This window comes from Polyodon spathula, chromosome 17 (assembly GCF_017654505.1).
Source record: "Polyodon spathula isolate WHYD16114869_AA chromosome 17, ASM1765450v1, whole genome shotgun sequence".
In the NCBI taxonomy this organism is placed as follows: domain Eukaryota; kingdom Metazoa; phylum Chordata; class Actinopteri; order Acipenseriformes; family Polyodontidae; genus Polyodon; species Polyodon spathula.
The window spans coordinates 25,188,244-25,209,754 of NC_054550.1; the positions used below are offsets into that span (position 1 = coordinate 25,188,244).

At 36.8% G+C, this 21,511-nt stretch overlaps 1 protein-coding gene across 1 annotated transcript in view; it reads right to left on the bottom strand.

The window, feature by feature from the left end:
• The window catches only part of LOC121330294 (ribosomal protein S6 kinase alpha-5-like), a 44,545-nt gene that overhangs the window by 11,195 nt on the left and 11,839 nt on the right, over positions 1–21,511 (bottom strand). Inside the window, 8 exon segments of the mRNA XM_041276701.1 lie at positions 2,608–2,769; positions 3,853–4,003; positions 6,732–6,835; positions 7,366–7,449; positions 8,000–8,107; positions 9,215–9,330; positions 9,503–9,721; positions 14,318–14,389. Coding sequence (XP_041132635.1) covers positions 2,608–2,769; positions 3,853–4,003; positions 6,732–6,835; positions 7,366–7,449; positions 8,000–8,107; positions 9,215–9,330; positions 9,503–9,721; positions 14,318–14,389 — 1,016 coding nt within the window.

The window sequence follows — 21,511 nt, forward strand, 5'->3', positions numbered from 1 at the left end:
TTCACAAAAACTACAGGTGAAAAGGTATGTTAATTAGCCTTGCTTTTGACAATATCAATGATTTTTAGGCATTTCCCTGGCATAGAAAAACATTGGACAAATCCCTTCATGAGTGAAAACAAGATTCTTGATTCAAGTAGAAAAAAAAAGTTTTACTACAAATTGGAAGTCATTTGAGAAGAAAAAAAAGCCACTTCTAAAACAAGCTACTAAAGCACTCAATTTGTGACTACATTGCCATATAAAGTAGACAATTATATTTTAAACATGCTTTCTGTATGTTTGTGTTCCTTTCAACATACACTATCCATTTTAAACGTTCTGTTGTTTTGTATGTTTAAAACGTATGCAATTACCAGACTATGAGAAAACAGTACATTACTTATGCATACCTTTTTATCCATAACTTCAAAAAACACACAATCATTAGCTGTAAGGTACAATGAATTGCAATCTGCTGCAATGATGTTGGCTTGCTACTGTATGTTGCATAGCAACAGCAACTTACGGCACTGACGCATTTGGAACACAAAAGTACTATCCGCAGCTATCAGAGGTACGCTGCAATTCATTTAGTGACAAGAGAGATTGTGAGAGGGTACACCCCGCCCCTGTGTTTATTTGTTTGTATTACCATTATTATTGTTTAAAGTATTTGTGTTGTTATTTTAGTTAAATGTAGTTGGCAGAGATGATGTTTGCTTCTCATCTCTGCCCAAATCCCTCCCGTGAGAACGTGTGGTCGGCAGCTAATAACTTATTGACAAATTGGCTGTCGACCACACGTATTCGAAAACTTGTGCGGAATGTGGTCAAGGGATAAACAAGGTAACTGATAACCAGTTAATCCCTCAGCCACAATATAAACCAGCAGCTTCTGCTGACTGGGGTCGGTTGGCTGATTGGTTTTTGGTGAAAGGAGATGAGCACGATACTTGTTGAAATTTTGTGTTTGTTTATTTTGTTTCTATTATTTAATAAATAAAAGCGCATTGCGAGTCAACCCGCCTGTGCCTGCGTATTTCATGGTCTGACATCACCCACGAGCCATCCTTTACTGATATTTTGTAATAACCAAATTTGCATGTACCATCTGAACTACAAAGACATATTTAAACAAGTCAGTAGAGATTTGTGGCCATCTTTTGCATTCTCATGTTTACTCCATTTGTTGTGCCGATTGAAACTGTATCAGCGTGTGTATGTGTATTGAGGCATCTTTCAGTATGTATGTCAAGTATGTATTTGTACATGTGCATATGCAGACCATAGTGTTCTACTTTTTCATTATACTGCTAGCTAATTTTTTATTTACCTGGGGGATGTGTGTCACTGACTCATTAAGGACAGGGGGAAAAATGTATTCTGTTGAAATCACAAGGATCAAGATCTCAATTTAAATTTAATCATCCCTCAATAAGACACTGTAAAGACATGGTTCTCCCAATGCATTTAAATATTTGTTTTGGTAGAATCACAGTATTCTTTTAAATGTACCAGTGTTGAACTACTTTTACAGCAGCAGCAGGGAAAGAAATCTAGAAAGCAATGATAAATGTGACAAAGTCAATTGCTGCATTTAAAAAATGATTGCATGCTTTCATTTGCCTTTTAAGTCTGCAGGATAGCTGTTCAATTCTGTTGTCAAAAGACACAGCAGCAACTTCGATAGCCTGGCCAGACCAATATAAATCAACAATTTTTCAACAGAAGAAATTAAGCTGCAAACAGACTTAAAAGCTCATTTGATGTTGGAAAGCAAATGTTACAAAGATACAGTAATTATGGAAGGCATGCTTTGTGAAGTGATAACTTTATTTCAATTTCACGCCCTCTTTTTAGATAGCTTTTGATTTATGTGTTGGTCAGACTACACAGAAGGGTGGAGATTCAAATGCAAACATTAAATAAATTGATTAAAATCACCAATAATTCAATTAGTAAACACTGCATCAGAAATATTTTTAGGGTTTATTATTATTAATTAAGCATTAATTACCAATGAAGAATTAACTAGACAATGAACAACAAGTTATTTGCCCAAAAAAGATGACTCAATTTGGATAGATGACTGTCCATTAGGTATGTTTTTTTTACAATCCAATAGCTGCCTGCACTCATAATTGTTCCTTCTTAGTCCTGTTTACAACATTAAGGTTATTTCCACGCCAAAAGGTGGAAACTGTCAGAAATCAGTTGTACAAACGCAGTAGATTGAAAATGTAAACTAATAAATGTGTAACTAGCAAAACAGAACAGCTTGTATAGTGCCGGGAGAATTATTTCTAAAATTTAAAAAATAAAAAATCTGACATGTTTGTGCAGCACCTTCAGTACTTTTCTCTGCCAAGACCTTGTTTAAAATTATAATCGATTTACTTTATATGGTTTAAAGCAGCCCCTAAGCTTATATACATGTAGGTGGTGGTCTCTGATCGCTGTACTGCCTCACTACCTCACCAATACCAGCAGGTAAAAGGTCATATACTGTATCAATATAAAGCTCTATGTATTCCACGAATCTGTTCTGTTCTGTTCTACTAAATATTAGGGCCCTTTGTCTTGATCTCGAGCACATGAAAGTACTTAAGAGGTAAACATGTTCACCTGAAATATTCGGTCCGAGTTCTGAGGCAGAGCTGCAGGAGAGTAGGTTGGGTCCATCTCTGTAAATTCTTCTGCGAAATTACTGACATCCAACTCATCTCGGATAACAGGCTTAAACGGAGCGGACACCTTTTTGGAAGCCAATTCATCCCAGTTAATTTTCTAAAGAAAAAAAAAAGAATTCAACTAAAAAAAATGTAAAAACTAAAACAGAGAGAGACTTGTACAGCGCTCTGGACCTACAATGATGTTAACTCAGAGTTCTCTGCAGCCATTTCAAAAGAAAGAGGGCGGCAGAAGGGCTGAGTTGCTCTCTCAAAAAGACAGGCATAAGTGAGGAGTCATTTTTAAAATAAAGACCACATGACTGAGCTTTTTGCTGCAGTGTGCTACATTGTACTTGCGTATAGTCAAAATTATACACAGTGGACATGTGGAAGGAAAGCTTTCATGTGTTTGTATAAATGAAGAAATGAATGTCTATATTGTTTTGTATGCTTATAACATGGTTTAATGTGCACCTATTTTTTTCCCAATTCTGAAAAAAAAAAAAAAACTAAAACAGGAGGTGGGGTGGTTTAAATGGTCATATCTGTAGTTAAATTTACCCTTAAATGTACAAAACAAAATTTTTCTATTGTGCATTTGCCATATACAGAGGATGTGCCACGAACATTCAAAGTGCAGTTATTCGACGAATGAGGACGTTTACAGAGTGTGATGAACGTGTGTGATGTTTTACAGCTATCCTCATGCGTGAAATAACCACAGTACTATGATAGCACGGAAGGGTACAGTAAATCGCATGTTCTGGAATTCAGTTCTTATGAACCTCATGTAAAAAAAACAGATTTTTTAATTTTTATTGTTCCATTATTTCCTATACACTGCATGTTAGCTGTCTCAGGAGGACACTAAGCTCTTAAAAAAATGAGGCTGTTTAGTTAGAGTAGTGTTTCAAAGTATATTTAAAATTCTTACATGTTTTATAGCCAATTATATGTGTTAAATAATTTCCCATTACAAGAAATGAAATAGTAGCTAACCACACATGTTCTAATGTATTAATTCTGCACATTATCAATGGGAATTGCTTTGTTTTGTCAAGTGAAATCTGGCCATACAAAATATTAGTCAATCCTTAGTTATTTTGGTGTGTGAAGCCTTGCCGTGTGAAGCCTTGCGTTTAGCCTTGGTAGTAGTTCCTGCATGTGGAATCGAAATCAACTGGCCCATTATTCTCACCTGGTAAAAGGGATGGTTCTTCACTTCATCAGACCCACTAGGGCCAGAGCCCAGTCTCTTCTTGGGGTCCTTCATCAGGAGACGTTGAATCACATCTTTAGCTAATGGGCCCATTTCTGGAGAAAATGGAGGCTCACTTTTTAATATCCTCCTGCAATTAACACAGGACAATATGTAGATGTTATACTCAGTCACTATAATAATGCAAGCAGAAGCAGAAAGATGGACTAATATTGTTTGTACATACGACAACTCCTGAAATTCTCTTCTTGAATAGCAAATGCACACATCTCTCCTCGTTGCTTTACAATAGGCATCTAGCAAGCACATACTACTGCCTCTTTTTTTTGGATCAATCATTTTACCTGTTTTTCAATCCCAAATCTATAATACTGCTACAACCCATACCAAGGAGGACTCAAGAATAATTGCATATTTAATGCCCAGCTGAAGAAAAGGAAAGTTGACAAGCTACTGCACCCTGGTAGTGTGAAGTCTAGCCTCAATAGCCTCTATATTCAAGCTTTAATGAACGAACCCCAGGATCAGGGTGTTCATTTTCAATTAAATGAAAAAGGAGTAATACATTAGTTCTGTTATGAATGTATTGTGAATCCACCTTACAGCCTAGTACTGTCTTGTTGTTAATGATGCCACACCCTAATCCGATTTTGCACATTCATCTGGCAAACTGCTTATCAAGTTGTGATTAAACATTTCATTGCCATTCCCTATGCTACAGTGTACTGTAGATACTGCTGATTATATATGTCACGATCATCAACTCTTTCATTATACCGACAGCCTATATGCAAATTTGAATTTACTGCCCCTGTAGATTACATGTTCGAAACAAGGTGACTGAACTTACTTCCGCATTGATTGTCAGAATGTCTCCAATTTCTTAGCAGTCCTATTTTTAAAACTGAATATTTCTGAATATCTAAAACTGCCTGCTAAATGAGTTGTCAAAAAATAAAAAAAATAAAAACAACAACTAAATGCTAGTAGGATTTTTCAGTCTAATGTATTATTTATAAATATAGAGAAGCCAAGAATATACACTCTGGACTGCACGTACTGTACTGTCTTTTTATTATTCAGCACAGGTTCACGCTGCTTGAATCCTTGGCTATGAGCAGCATTGTATAAAATGTAAATCAGCAATGAGAACTACAGCTGTTGCAATAAGCAAAGTATGAATTGGTGTGTAGATGTATTACAGGGAATGCTCCCAGCTACCTCATTATCATTTAAGTCAGCTTTACTCTTTCCTTTCAACAGGAACTACTTCATCAAGTGGGGTAGATGTTTCAATAACCTTCAATACTCCAGCAATGTTAAATCGGATCTGTTGATTATTATTATATATACACCTTTATTATATACCACAAATTTAAAAAATATACCAGTATCATGATGATACTGTCTAATTTTTTTTAACAACAAAAATGACATGTAAATGTATATTTTCTTGAAGTGGGGGGTTATATCCCTAGGACCTGTCAAATTGACATAAAACATATATCAATGTATATCTAGATGTTGTTTTATTGTGTAGCTCATGGTCATCATATTAGGAGCCTACCTAAATCGCGATTTCGTAGAAATCGTGAAATTGAGGGGTCACCGCGAAATTCACCTCTTTTAGGGGCCAATGCATACAAACAAGTATGGAGAGGGAAAAAAAGGACTCTTGTTTAAATGAACTACTGCACAATACAAGCGACGCATCCTTCTATCTACATCCTTCTGTAGATAGCCCCTTTTTTTATTCCTTCACCGTCCTGTGTGCATTGCACTTAAGCAAAAAACAAACAAACAAAAAGTCCACAAATATTTACAAAAAAAAAATATTTCTCCAAAAGCAGTTAACGTTGTTGTTTACTATTCAAATGACAACAAAGTTTTAATCAGCCAATCAGTGTGACTTTACTGCTTTTCTGTGACCTGTACTGTGCAGTAGGGGTTGGGACAAAAAAGTTGATGTTGCATTGTTTTGATTTAGGGTGCTAAAAATCTAGTTTTCAGCATTGGAGGTAAAATAATAGAAATGGATGACAAAAAAGCAAAGTAAGTTTTGGCTGATGATCATTTCAATATATTTCCCAAAGAAACCGTACAGGCAGACTGAGGTAATTGTTTTGCATATCTTAATGTGTCTTTGGAGAAAATATGATCGATTGCTATTTAGCTTCAGAATCACACATTAAAACAAGGCTACTACAGAGGCTGCTGAACAGAACATAAAATAAACAGCTTTCAGAAACCAAACTGGAAAGTCAGTACTACACGAACTAGCACAGCCACCCCGCATCAACCTGCTGCTTACTTTTACGCAGTTGAAATTTTAGACTCAATAGCCACGTTTTCTTTGTTTTGACTCGGTGCTAATAAAATAAATTATTGGATAGGACAAATAACATGACAACGAACGTGCGGCATACATTGCCTTTATTAAAGTATGCCAGATGCCCTTGGGTAAATGAGTTTTGGGGCAGTTTATCGATTTCCACATCTGTGTAACTTGGCAAAGCTTTGCCTCAACTTCCATCCAGTTCAGTGGATGGAATGTGCAGTCTCAATGTATGGGCAAGTCAACTGCAAGGGGATGCTGTATGCTTGCCTTTATCCAATGACAGCCCTCTGTTTTAGTAAGTAAGCAAGCACCACTATTTTTAGGCTTTATAGTGTTCTAAAATATTGTCTACTTAGGTTTATTTAATGTTTAAACGGGTCCGCAAAATCCTAATTTTATTCCGCAACCTACCCGTGAAAAATACATAAATTTAACGCGATTTAAGTAGACCCCTAATCATAGTATATGTAAATACTAATGGCTGTAAAAACCTGGTCAATTACTTATTTAATCCCCTTACTTTGAAATCTCAGTTTGTGAGTTCCTCTCTCCGTCAACAGTGAAAGGGGAGGCTCCTGTCAGCAGTTCATACATGAGGACCCCGAGACTCCACCAGTCAACCGCCTGTAAAACAGAGACACTATAAAAACACAAAATACTACTCCTAAAACAATTAAATACAACTAATTCCAGTGTTTCAGTGATTTTAAATAAAGGCAACATAAGATACTAGGAAATTATTTTACACCTGTTGCTAAGTGTTATTTACCGTGGTCTTCCAAAATGTACTTGTGTACTGTACTTTCTGGGTGAAATGTACTTTCTGGGTTTAGTGACAAATTTAACCAAATCTAAAGGTCGAATGGTCTGAAACATCGCATCTCATTAACTAACCTGTCTATTCAATTTTAACAATATTATTTTAATACTAACAGATATGGTTAGTCCAGGGGCAATGATCCAAGGTTTTTACTGAATATTTCCCAAATAAGGCAACACAATCAACCCAGTCCTATTCCAATCATGAAAGAGTACATTTTGTTTTGCCCCTTACTTTTTTATGATGTTTGCCATCATTATGAGAGGTTACATTAACAGTTACCATACTATAAATACTCTGTATATTTTAATAAGGCAAAAGAATCAGGCAATACCTTATCATGACCAGAGTCTCCTCCTCTGACGATCTCTGGGGCCATGTACTCTATTGTGCCACAGAATGAGTAAGCTCTCTCATTCTAGAATGAAGACATAAAAGAAGAAAAAACACATTTAACTATGAATTAGCAGCAACAGGTGCCCACATAAACAGCCAAGAAAAATGTGATTCTAGCTTTTAAAGTGTTCATAAAAATGAACCAATCTACCTGTTTTTTTTTTTTTTTAAAAAAGGCGTTTTTATTGTTGACTGCTATACATAAAACAACTTTGTAATGAGTACGAAATAGGAGTTATCTTAACCAGTCATCACAACCTTGTAGCAGTTTAAATCTGCTCTGTACCCATCTCCAGCAACACTGCCCCAAGTGGATGCAGGAAAGAACACATTTATTGGAAGCGTTTTATTGTACTTGGGGAAAATATGGTAGTTTAAGAAGTCACCATTAATTAAGGTTTCCTACCCATGCCAAGTTGCTCTTCCCTTAAAATTCTCAAGACTTGTTTTGGAGTGCTTAAGATACATGCTGATGAATTCTGAAATGCGTTAAATAAAATAATAAATGCTGCAAACCGGAAGCCTTGTTTATTATTAATAAAGAAATTATGTTCTGGATCTCATTTACTCACCTCATCAACCAGGAATTCTTTGCTGAGCCCAAAGTCTGTCAACACAATGTGACCACTGGAGTCAAGAAGAATATTCTCAAGCTTGATATCACGATATATAATGCCCAGCTGAAAACAAGCAAAAAAAATTAAAAAAAGATAATGATTTAAAAAAATAATAATAATAATCTGTGCTAATTAACATATCTAAGCTTTAGTGCCGCTGAGAACAAAACCATATGCAGTATTTTATTTAAATTTATGAAATGATTGAGATTTCATTTTCTGCTTAAAACATAAAAACCATGTTTCAACCTGTTTCACAGCCTTTCCTTGCCCACTGACTGCACTTATGAATTCTACACCCAGCTCAACTAAACATTATATCTAACCTCTCAAGAGTAAAGGACAAGGCTGAGTTAGACTATGCAACTTGCCTATATATGTAACAGGACTAAATAAATACAACATGCTCTGCTGAGTAAGACTACACTAGTCTGTGCATGTTGCTGTGTGTAAATTCGCAATGCATGTCAAATATATCTGTCAGCTGTAGGATGTGTACAGTTAGTTATTCAGTATCTGTGTGTCTTTTCCATAGACACATACATATTGTACACACGTCATCTCACAATGTCTTTTTTTGATTGGTTACAAAAATTCCCATGTTAAAGTAAACGGAATCCAACATCCCCATACCACAGCACTCAAAATAAAACAAAAAACATTTTCAAAATAAAGAGGTGTAACTGCTCTGTCACAAAATGTAGCAAAAAGAAAATAAATAATACATCCCAAAACGGCACTCCCCCCCCCCCCCCCCCCCCCCCCCCCCCCCCCCCAAAACACAATATAAAAGTCATGGTTTCCAAGAATCTAAAACTGTAGAATAATTACTGGAAAATACCTTCATTTTATGTATACCTATACATGTAGTTATGCAACATTCTTTCTTATTACCAGTTTATTGAGTATATCTGACTATATTTGATGGAAGCAGTCAATTAGGTAACTACAGAAGTTTGCTAACACTCAAGGTTACAGTGGTTATGAAATAATCAGCTGTGGCAGTCCTACCAGGGAGAACTAGCAAAACTATGAAATTGGAAGTTATAAAACTTGTTCAGAGGAACAGTAGAAAACAATGCTTTTAATTAAATTAAATATTAAATGCAGCAATTTTTAATACTGAAACTCTCTAGGATGCATTGCCGCTGCATGCTAATAATGTCTTACCTTGTGGAGGTGTTCGAGTGCCAGTACTATTTCACCACTGTACAATCCCACTTCACTCTCACTGAAACGTTCTCTCTGAGACAGGTGTGTGAACAGCTCTCCTCCATTCACATAATCTGTGAGGAAACGAGAAAAACCGACTGCGCTTTAAAACCTCACAGAGCATGCTCTAACCACCAACACGTACATGCAATGATACTAACAAACTTTATACTGTGTATTTTGGTTTCTTAAAGCTGTTAACCATTTAAACAGGCGTTTGCAGTAAGTGTTTCTAAACGGCCTTACCCAAGATGAGGTGCAGTTTGGTGTCTGTTTGGAAGGCGTAATGCAGCGTGACCAGGAAGGGGGACTGTCGGATGTGCTCAAGCACTTGACGCTCTGTTCTCGTGTGCTCTGCTGTCTTCGCTTTCTGGATGATGGTCGCTTTTTTCAAAACCTTCATAGCATACAGTTTCCCCACATCGTGGCCACTGATTTTTCTTACTAAAAACACCTTGCCATACGCTGACAAAAAAAAATAATAATAATAATAAAATGTGCAGGATTAGTGGGATATTAACAATACACAGATACAAACCAATGTGAAAATCGGCAACTTAAAAGGTTTAAATAAAAACAGTACATTTATTGCGGTTGATGATCACTTACTAAATATTGTAACATAACTACATTTTTGCAGTTGTAAACACATTTGTGTAGACCCAGTGTACATATTTGCTTATATGTAGTCTGGGTACAAAACAAATGGCCTATATATTTACAATTTACTTCTAGCGTTTAATACAGAATTAAGAGCACACACAGTATTTATAAAATGTTACCCACTACCATTCCATATCTAAAGTGAGATTCCAAAATGTCTGTTTACTTCAACTACATACATTGAATTAATGAACACAGATGAAGGATTGAGATGAAAATTATTTTTCCCTAATTGTCAAATGACTGGGAAAAGAATCAGCTGCTATAAATACACCGGATAATCAGAAATACTTCAGTGAAGATTGTGTAAGCACAGTTCTGTTTTTACATTTTTAAAAGAGACAACGCAGCTGTCGGGATACACTCCACATTCATATCAAGAATGGCCCCTGGCAAGTTAGCTTTGGTCACACGATGAGAATGTAAAAGGAGATAATTCCGGATGTGCAATGTGGGCACAAGAGCAGTAAAGGTGAAAATGCAACTATCAGGGGAGCAAATCATTTTGAAAATTGCTGCTAAAATGTTTTGAATGTTTTGCATCAGAGCCCCTACTGGTGCTAAATGATCAAACCCCATCTAAATCAAGCCACCCTCCCCCTGCTCTTCAACTAGTTTTTATTGTTTTGTTACATTAAATATTTAACAAAATGTACTCCATATCTACTCACACCCATATTTGTAATCATGCCAACCTGCTTTATATTTTGTAAAAAAGGAAATTCAAGCAAGACCTAAAGTCAAATGTATTTCATTATAGAAGTGCCTCTTTCACATTCCAAAAAAATGTAACATGTCTACTGGCGCCAGAACTTATATGAAGTATCTAGCGCCATACTGCCAAATTTGCATCTCTGAACTACTCAGCAGCAAATATGGGAAAACAAGCACTGGAACTTCAAAAGGGGCATTATAACAACTGGCTCTTCCCTCAACGCAGCGGCTGCTTTGATCAACATGTCCATCATGACAGCATGCCAGGTCTTCCTGAAACTGCTTGCAGAAAACCACCTCTGGAATATTTCTGTTTCAAGCCTGCACGTGTGCAATTCACTGTGTCGAACAGGTGTGCTGGAGGGGCGCAAATCACAGACACCTTCAAAAGTGGACAAGGCACACCTGTTTACACTCGAACAAAACATGATGTTCTGTGAGGTATTAAGGCTTTTTTAACACAATCTGTAAACATTCCTAGGGGAATTACCAATTACAGTGGTTTGCAGTCAAAACAGATTGCAGTAAATCTGTCCACTGTGGGGTTTGTTTTCATTAAAACAAAATTGTATCAAAAGATACTTTTGCTTGGTGAATTTGGGTCTGTTTTTTTTCTGTATAAAAGACAACATCACCACAATTAAACTGGCAAGAAACTACTGTAGCAACGATACAAAAACAGTCAAATTGAGTTGTTCTGAATTGTTTTTCTAGTGTGCATGACATAAGCATACTATGTATACCACATTTTAAAAACACCTACAAGGTATTTTCAAAATTTGCCATTCTTGAGTTACCTTTGTCTTTAACATATGAATTAACAAACTGTAAAAGTAAATGTGCTTATAAAAATAGCCGATGGCACACAATGCTATAATCGATCATGACATACCACAACAGGCAGGTTTAATTTCAAAACACATAATTAGATTAAAACACAAAAGGGGTACGCGTAACTGAGGATATACTACATTAACTCAATCAGTGCGTTTACATGAGCATAACAATTCTGACATTTTTCGGAAAACTAATTCGGATACCAAGTGTCATGTAAACACAGTTTTCATAAAATGTATTGGAATATTCCAAAAGACAGTTTTCGGAAAAAAACACCTAGAAATTTCCGAAAACTAACAAAATGTATATCATGTAAACACACTTTTCGAAAAAACTTATTCCGATAGAGTACTGCGCGTGTGAAAACTCTGACCTGCATTCCTGCACATGGTTTTAGAAAACAGAGAAAATAATAATTTGTAGTCAGTCTAGTAAAGTAATGCACTTCTTGTCTGTAATTCATGTATGTACAGTAATACATCTGTTAAAGTCTGTATGCATTTGTTAATACTAAATAGCCCATTGTGACAGGGCGAGGAGTCCTGTACATTGTTTCTTTATTCTTAAAAACCTGTGCAGAAGGTGGCCATCTCCCAAATTAATTAAGTGATTAATTTGCTGCTAATCAGTCACCTGTATAAAAACCCTGCAGTTTTCCCTCCTCGGGGCGGATGTTCAGAAGTGGACAACGGGAGAGCGAGAGGAGAGAGAAATTTAAAAATATATAGGATCAGTGAAGGCGATTGCCCAGCCTGACCGGTACTATTTGGGTTTGTGACTTTTGTTTTTGTGTAAACCTTTTATTTCGCTCTGAGCAGTGTTTTTGTTTAAACCTTTTATTTTTGTATTATTTAAATAAATGGTGCACCATGCGTCTTTTTGCCCTGCAGCACTGGTGTCACTGTTTTTGTTCCTCCTTCTGGCCTGACATCACCATAACACCAGCATGTCACACCCACACTGAAGCAGCAAATGTTTTCCAGCTTTAAATGATATGATAATTTAAAATAAAGTCTGCAAAAGAAACTGGTAATATATAACAAGATGAGCTGCTGGAAAGGCTGAATGCACATTGTGGGGAATCTGAATAGAGGTGTCGGACAGTAATATTTGAATTTAAGACCTGACACTTTGATACGCACTATATTGGATTGATCTTGTTCTATCGCAAAAATATCCGGTCTTCAAATTTTACTTAGGCTACTAGAGTACTTTGCATGCAAAAATATCCTGCCCCAAAAACTTCAATCCATGTATACAGTTTAATTCTAATTAGATTTTCTATTGTTAATCATGTAAACACAGAAAAGGTGACGTTTTAAGAAAAATCAGTCTTCTGTTGTCATGTGAATGTACTGAATGACATTCTTTAAACTGAAATGAAAAATACTTATTCACCTCTTAGATAACACTGGACATTCTGTATACCAAAGGCAAGTATATATTTTTTCATGTCTTGGATATTCAGGAATAACTAAATATCTGGTAGATTTTCCTCACTTCTTGGAACAGCAGCAAATATTCAAGAAGACACACAATAAAACTTGTTTCAATCTGGTTCCAAAAAATACTGTCCAGTTTTACAATTCTCAGGATAGTGCAATTTTGGTCTTTAGTTTTCACATCAGGAATTTGCAAAAGAAAGGTGTACTTGTTTTGACCAGCCTCCATGCATACCTCAAAAGAAATGCAGGTTTTTATTCTTCCAGAACACAATGCTCAATGAAGGGAGCTATTTATAGGAACACACTAAAATTGGTTGAATTTCGAAACCATGCCAGATAATTGTAGAGCCAGTATGTTGTACAGTAAAGACTCTCAATATGCTTGCTTCAGTTTATTAGGGAACACCGTGTAGTGTTGGATTTGTGGACCATGACGGGTCTACTTTAGTGGGCTGAAAATGTATGACTTTCTGTATGTAAGAACAATTAAAGACATGGTTGAAACAAATACATGACACTGAAATACATTTACATGTATTACAAATTGTACCCATCGTATCAATACACACTTTATCATCTTCTGCAGCCACGTGACACAGAGGACTAAAAGAATACTTTCTGTTAATCCACCAGACTGTGTTTTATAAACAAATATTATAGAGGTTACTGGCACACAGGAAACTAGGTCATACACATGGATTGTGGGAAACATTTGACCTCCAGGTCACAGAATACAAGAACAATGTGTTTTCAACAAAGAAAAAAAAAAATTGGAACCAGTACGGATACACGTTTGTATGGTTCCAGCTGGCAGTATTGCTTTTGAAGCAAATCTGTGAAACAGAATAGAGTGTATTCTCTTGTGGGAACATGCCATACAATTCCAAAGATACATTTTATGAAAATGAGTATCTGAAAGATGAATTAACAGTTAACAACAAAATAGCTGAGCCTCTTTAAAAGATGAAAATGCCTTTGGGACAAATTTCAAAGAGAAGCAACCACATGAGTTCATAGTTTATATGATCTGGCATATGCACCTCTCAATGCTACTACTGTACTTGCCACACGTGACGTTGATTGCTTATTTAAATAAAAGTTTCCCTAACGATTTCAGCTGCAGTATCTTTAAAAGATTGCACACAACAAAGCACTGGCAGGATTACTGTGCTGGCAAACACGTCCCTCCATAGGGCACAGTGGGAAGCTAGCACTGATTCTACATGAAATGTCTGCAAGGTGTTTTAAGCATTTGTGCATATCAAAAATCAAACAATAATATGAAATGCTGATATCCAAGCAACATATATATTTGTGTCCTACCCCGGCACCTAAATTACACTTTCAATATAAACAAAAAAAAATAAAAAAAATCACACTGTTAAAATGTAGGAGTACTCACCTCCTGTCCCAAGAACCTTGAGCAATTCAAAATTCTCAATTCCTACTTTTTCAGCATGCCCGGTCAAGTTAGCTGCAAAGTAAAATAAGACTGTTAAAAAAAAAATAAACTGATTAAAAAGAGTCAACGGCTCCCCTAAATCACACTTGCACTGTTCAGAGCTACAATTTACAAGAACAAATGAACGCCTGCACCTCATACTGTTCAAACGCCAATGCATAAAATCACTGGCTATAGAAAATAACTGCAGTTACCATTTTGTAAATAAAGCCGCAACTCATTTTTCATGATCGGCTGCAGCAATTCTCTGACCCAGTAAGCACTGACAATCTACACTAACATTAGGAGGGATAAAAACACACTGGTAAGCTGCTTACGTGAGGCTTTTACAATAATGCCTTTCTCTCAATGGGTTACATCTACAATTGTGCAGATGAGAAGTAACCCAACAATCTTACCTGCCCTGGCAGCAGCACCAGCAAGTCTTTGCAGAAGGCAATGCCTATTGAAGGGAAAACTCTTACTGGGGATTGCGCGTTACAGTGAAATGAGCGAGGCATTGTTAAGACCGAAAGACGGAGAGTTCTTTGACCAGACGATATATATTGATGGTTTAATGCACTGAAGAGATTTACAAGGCTACAATGACTACATTAAAACAGACCTCCTTGTTCCATTCCAGTCATGTGACAAAGGGACCTTTTTAACTCTGCTAGCGTTTTAGTCACCCAGATTCTTGCAGAACTGTGCAGTTCTGTGCAGCCCACCATTAGAAACAGCCAGATGCATGATATGCTAGCTGGCTGTGCAGATCTTCCAGCTTTTAAAAGTAGCTGCGAGAGCTGGGATGCACCAACAACATGGAGAGATGATGCAGGTGTCAAGATTTACCTGCTGATCTCAATACAAGTGCATCTTGACAGTGGAGAACCTCACTCACGCTCGCTACTTACTAACTAACTCATGATAACTTCCATTAGCTGTGGACTTTAGATCTCACACAGTATGTGCAGTTTTGAAGGAAGCACATTTTATAACAAATGTGTATTTTCACCTTAACGGATTTAGATCTGGTTATCGTTTTGGTTAAGAAAGCTTTTGAGTTTCAGGCCTCGTTTTCAGGTGGTCTGTTATTGTTTAAAGCTGTTTCACCTCACGACAGGATTTTTGAGATAAAAGGAGAAAGGACTAAGGAAGTGCAAAACTACCAAAAAGTAAAGCATAAAAAACACAGCTAGTCCGTAATATGGGATCTGTGGACCCCTGGGGTATGCAGAGGTTGCACGGGGGCCTGCAGAAATCTCTCATGTAGTATGTACAGAATAACACAAAGTGGTCCATCACTGTTGTGACGAGCCGCGTGATGCGTGAAGTTTTAAACGTTAACGCTCAAAGCCCTGCTTAGTCCTCAGTTTTCAGTTGGGATCCCTATTCAAAATCTAGTTAAAAAATTCAAATATTCAAAAATCGCTGTCTAAAACAACAATCATTAAAGAAATACAATTACAAAATAAACGTTTTTGTCAGAGATTAATTGTACTTTTAAAACGGCAGCCAAACCAGAATAAGTGGTGCCTGAATTGTGCTTGAGGTGAGCAGTACTGACTGAGCCAGAACAGCCAGAGAATGAAGCCATGCCACTGAAACTCAGATTTGCCTGTTTGCATTTGTGAGGAATGGGGGGGGTGGGGGGCAGACTTTGGCAGCAGACTGCAGACAGTACAGCTATGGCCAAAAGTGTTTGCATCATCCTACAGAACTAACAAATGTTGCTTCATAAAGCTGAATGAAGCCTGCTGAATAATGTTACATTAATATACTGAATGTACTTAACGAAGAACTGACAAAGTGAAAAATTTGACATTTAGAAATCTAACATGAAATACTGTACTACCATTATTTTAAATACACACACACTAAAGTTTCCATGCCTTACTTCCAGGTAGTCTGTTATACTTGCACGTCATTTCACTATTTTTGTCTGGTAAAGCGCTTTGAGATACACTTGCAAGGCGGCCAGTATATAAATAAACTTTGATTTCACCTGGAGACTTCAATTCACCCCTTCAATGCGGTCTTTCCTGTCAACATCAAGTGCCAATATAACTGACTACATTCAAGTAGGGCATGCAAAATGAGGTTTTTTTTAGCCTAGTATGACAGAAGATACTTTTTTTTTTTAAATTACATTTTTGTTGTAACACTGCATATGAGAAACATACATACTGAATGGAAGAACACAGCAGCTATAGTAATAGAATTACTTATAGCTATAAGACATGCAACTTTTTATGTGTGAATTTTTTTATTATGCATACAATAATTTATTATTTCCATTACAATTCCAAACGTACCAATTACACACTGGCGTATCTTTCCTGGCGTATGTCTCCGGTAATTTCAAAACCCTCTGATAAACAGTCCGATCTAGTATATTTTAACATATAACCTGAAATTCTAGCATCACAGAAGTAAAGTCAGATGTAGTGTATTTAAAAAACATACCAGTGTTACATTTACTTGTAAGGTTCTGGTCATATCCACATGTCCTAGTCCTGCTAGTCAGTAGATGTATGCAAGTCACTGTAGAAAATAAGCAAGCATTTTGAAAACTGTGCCATTGATTTCCAAAGGCAGGTGGACAGACAAGGTGTTGGATCACAAATGGAGACAGACAAATCAAGGTGCCCCTAAATTAAATATGAGCTCACACAACAATACTGCTTCTATAACTGCAAATTAAACCACTGAAGCATAGGAAGTGGGTTCCCTCTTCCTCCCTTAAGCTACGGATGCTCATTAGTACTTTATCAAAGAGATTAGGTTACCTTAAATTGCTGCTCAGCTTGATTTCTAATAAGACCTTTCTTTAATTATTTAACACTCTGGCTTTCAACCCACACTGGAAAAGATGGTTTTAAGTGTACAGTCCTCAAAGAATTGCGCAGGTTAAGAGAGTTATGACCTAGTCCAGTAGTGTGTTCTTACCAGACAAGGCTTTCAACCAACTGGGTTAATAGGCCAGGCATCACCAGCACAAAAACTGACAGCTATGACATTTGGTTTTAATTACCACAAAATGACTGCTGTACTGAGTGCAATTTATTTGCATGGTTAAGCCTGACTGTTGTTACAAATGGCAAAGGATACCAGTGTTAAAGAGGTTGGAGAAAACAAAATCATTTCATTGCAAATCTATTTGTTAAAAGGTCAGAAAGGTGTAGTTCTGAAAGAAACACATTTTTGTAAACATGTATTTCTGATATCTGGTACTACACTGGGTGAAGGGTGTTGCACTTCTTTGGACACCTGGAGGGTCAAATTGCCCCCATCCCTTCAACAGCTTCTTTCCTGATATTAACCAACCAGCTGCTTCCCATTTTCACTGTTTCTGTTTCAGCCAGTAACATCTTTGACCCAGAAGACACTGCTAAGGTTATTGCTTAAATTAAGGAATGGAGACAGGTACCTTTCTTTAACCTATCGTAGTACCACATATTATGTTCCAATATGAAAATTCATGTTTGCTAAAGTATGTAGTTCTTTCAAAACTGTACAGGACTGAGGACCTGACTTAGAACTCTTAGTCTGAAGAACACCCCTCAGTGTCCAAACAAACCTTCAAATTTTAGGATCCAAATTATGATCCAATGTAATCCCACACTATTGCTAAAGGCTTATAGCAAAACACAATATAGTAGTTTATTTCCTCAATGCCTTAGGCATCTACTTTTCCAATGTTTTAAGGTCAGTCCAATTTCTCAGAACCTCTGGCAAGCGGCTTTAAAAAAAAAAAAAAAAAAAAAAAGTGTTCCAGTTTAGACTATTCTTGGATAGGATTATGTTGTACAGTTTACTGGTTAGATGCTGCATGAGTCAAGAAGATATTTCTGTGTGTGTTTCAGGCAACCTCTCTCCAAAAAAAATTGACAATACCAAGTTGATAACATGCAAGCAGTTTGAAAGATACCAATAGTTCATAATCAAAATGAACTGGTCTAGTTTTAAGTCCTTTATTTCTAACAGTTCTTTCACTTTAGACTTAATTTTTAGATCGCATCCAGAGGTTAGCACCTTTTCTGACATTATTCACATGTTTCACATCTAGTACCTAAACTGCCTTCATAAATGCCAAACCGGGATAAGTGAACCTTGGTCCCGGTCAAGCTGGTCCCCTAACATTCTCTGCACCATCGCAATAGTATTCCATAAGTTTGTTTTCTGTTTTCTTGAAAGCTCCTTGTAGTGGTTTGGCATTCCAAGCAATGAACCCAATGTCAAGTGCCAAGTACATGCCGCTAAAAAGCGAGATCAAAGTGTCCAGTACTTATGTATGCGGTGAAATCTTCATTTTACTTTCAGTGAACTCACTGTACACATTAATGCTCAGCATGGTATATAACTGATTGAAACCACGAATTTCATTGCATCACCACTGGTTCTGGACACACAGGCACTTGATCAGGACCAGCTCAAGTACAGCAGTGTCCAAAAGAAATGGGGCAAGCTTTTCCGAACCAGCCATTTGGGGTACAGCAACGAAATACAACACAGTTAGCTTTGTCATCTGTTGACTCATCAAAAAAAATGCAAACAGAATCAGCTTTTTTCATATGTTCTTTCAGCTCGTTCCTATGCACTTCAAACACTTTGGGTAAGTAATCTTAGCAAAGTCAACACAAGGAAGAGCATGTGCGTTTAAAAATTTCTTCTGTATATACTCCCTTAACATTGGGCCATCCAGTTTCTCCAGCAGTATATTTGCACTTGTGAATGCCTCAAAGATATACCACACTGAGCTTCACGACTCTCAGCGCTGCGATTAAAACATGGATACAACACTTCACTACCGTTTTGCTACACTGCAAATTCCAGTAGCTGATTGTGCATGCCATGAAATAAAAATCAAGTCCTGAGATTTTTGTAACATGCAGAAATTCTGTGTTTTGCAACGCAGCATTGGTGCACTGCTAGACATTGCATTATAAGCCTAATATTCCAGGATTCACAAATTTCACAATTTCAGGAAATTAAGCAGGACCCTAGTTATTGTATATTGTTTTCTCTAAATCTGCCTTGGCTTTGAGTTGGTCTGAAGAATCCAAAGTGATGGGTCTGATCAGTCATGTGACCTTTCCAGCTCCAGCAGGGTTGAAAGGTCACACTTATGTGAATGAGGAATCTTCAATCCCAGCAGTTGGGATTCTTCAAGATTTTCTACCAATATCAAAGCCACGCAAAGGCAAATTAACAGAGCTCAATTTACATTACTCACCGTAATGAGTAATTATCGTGTCTTTGATTGATGTTGATAATAAGAGAAGAAATATGATAATTTTAATTGTTTAAAACCCTAAAGGCATTTATCATCTACATTTCCTGTTAAATACCCTATTATGTTTTCTTATGTTTCTGAAAAAAACTAAAATTAAAAAGTGTAAAATGAGGGCATATAGCAAATAAATATCCCTTAATTGAGAACCTGACCAGGGCTGTTTACTGTTGATGGTTCAGTAACACGAATGCGATAATTATATAAGAAGCTCAACAACAAACATCCATTTTAATAAATTAAATATGATGCCAAATATGCTTTCTGTGATGAACTTGCCAAACCACTGACAAATTGTATTCTTCTGAAGCTTTGTTTACAGCATGCATCTTGACTTCAAAGTAGTTTTGCCACGGTGCCCACAAATTTCCAGAACATAGGCACTTAGTGCAAAACAAAAAACAGAAAAAAGTAGCCTACTGCAAAACACATTTAAAAGACTGATTTAATGCAATATGCAAATCAAGCCATTTACAAAAGAATACCATTCATGTACAGTATAAGCGTTTGGATTGCGGGGGTGGTGTTAAGTTGGCCTAGGTCAGCCAGGGTTTCCTCAGCTCACCGCGCACCAGCAACCCCTGTAGTCTGGCCGGGCGCCTGCGGGCTAGCTGCGTTGTCCTCCTACGCCATAGCTCCTGACGGCACAAGCTTCGGAGGACAGCGTGCGTTCATCTTCGCTGCTCCCGAGTCAGCGCAGGGGTGGTAGCGGTAAGCTGAGCCCAAATAATAATTGGCCATTTCAAATTGGGAGAAAATAAAATAATTGGCAACGACTAAATTAAAAAAAAAAAAAAAAAAAAAACAAACACAATTTTGGGCTCCCGAGTGGCACATCCAGTAAAAACAAATAAAAAAAAAAATAATAATAATCACAATTTTGATGTATGTAATTTAACAAGTATTAATTACATTTGCAAATTTAGAAACAAATAGAGACCAAATGGTCTCTAAATAAAGTCAGGGACAGAGAGACGCAGCGCGGCACACAAGGTATTTTGTCGTCTGTATTGCTGCCACTGCTTTCATATGGTGCTGGACAGATCAGCACAGGACAAGACCTCTAGTACCTCACGTTGATGCCGAATGGTACCACTCAAATCAAATCCAGAGCAAGTTTTTCTGGCTTCCGCGTGGTGCCGTCGGTGAATTAAACAATCACATCCAAGTGCTGACAACACGTGCTTGCCAGGAAAAATCACGAATGAAACTGTTGTCTACAGGTGTCCAAGCACCCTGAAGTGTTTGATCTCTCCCATACTAACAGGCAAGTCAGTATTTTATACATTGCCCCTGATAAGCATCCTTCCTGTAGCCAATTTGATACTGCTACCACATTTTGCCTTTTTTATTATCATTTCTGTAGTTCACTACTATTTTACTAAATAACTGTTTGTAGAAGGATATATATATTTTTTTTTAACACTTAGTAGTAGGCTACTTGCTGTCAGAAACATATTTTATGTTTCTTTGCTAAGCTGATCGCTCATTTCATACAGATCACAGAAAAACAACTTTGAAAAACAAACCAAAGTTTTGCATCACACTCTGCAGAATGAATGTTACGCTAACATATTGAAATTATACATATCACTTTGTAGTTATCCAAAAATTGAAAAAAGTGACACTTAAAAATCTACCATAAAATACTATACTAATACTGCAGTTTCCGGTAGACTTTTGGAGATGCCATTTTGTAGTTTCTTAGATTATACGATATTAAATAAAATATCAAATTTATGTTAAAATGTTGTTGTTTTTTAATTTGTTTTTAATTAATCTTTGTATCCTCATATTCTAGGTGGCGATGCAAAACGTTTAGCCATAATGTAAATGCAATATTGAAGTAGAATATTACGGTG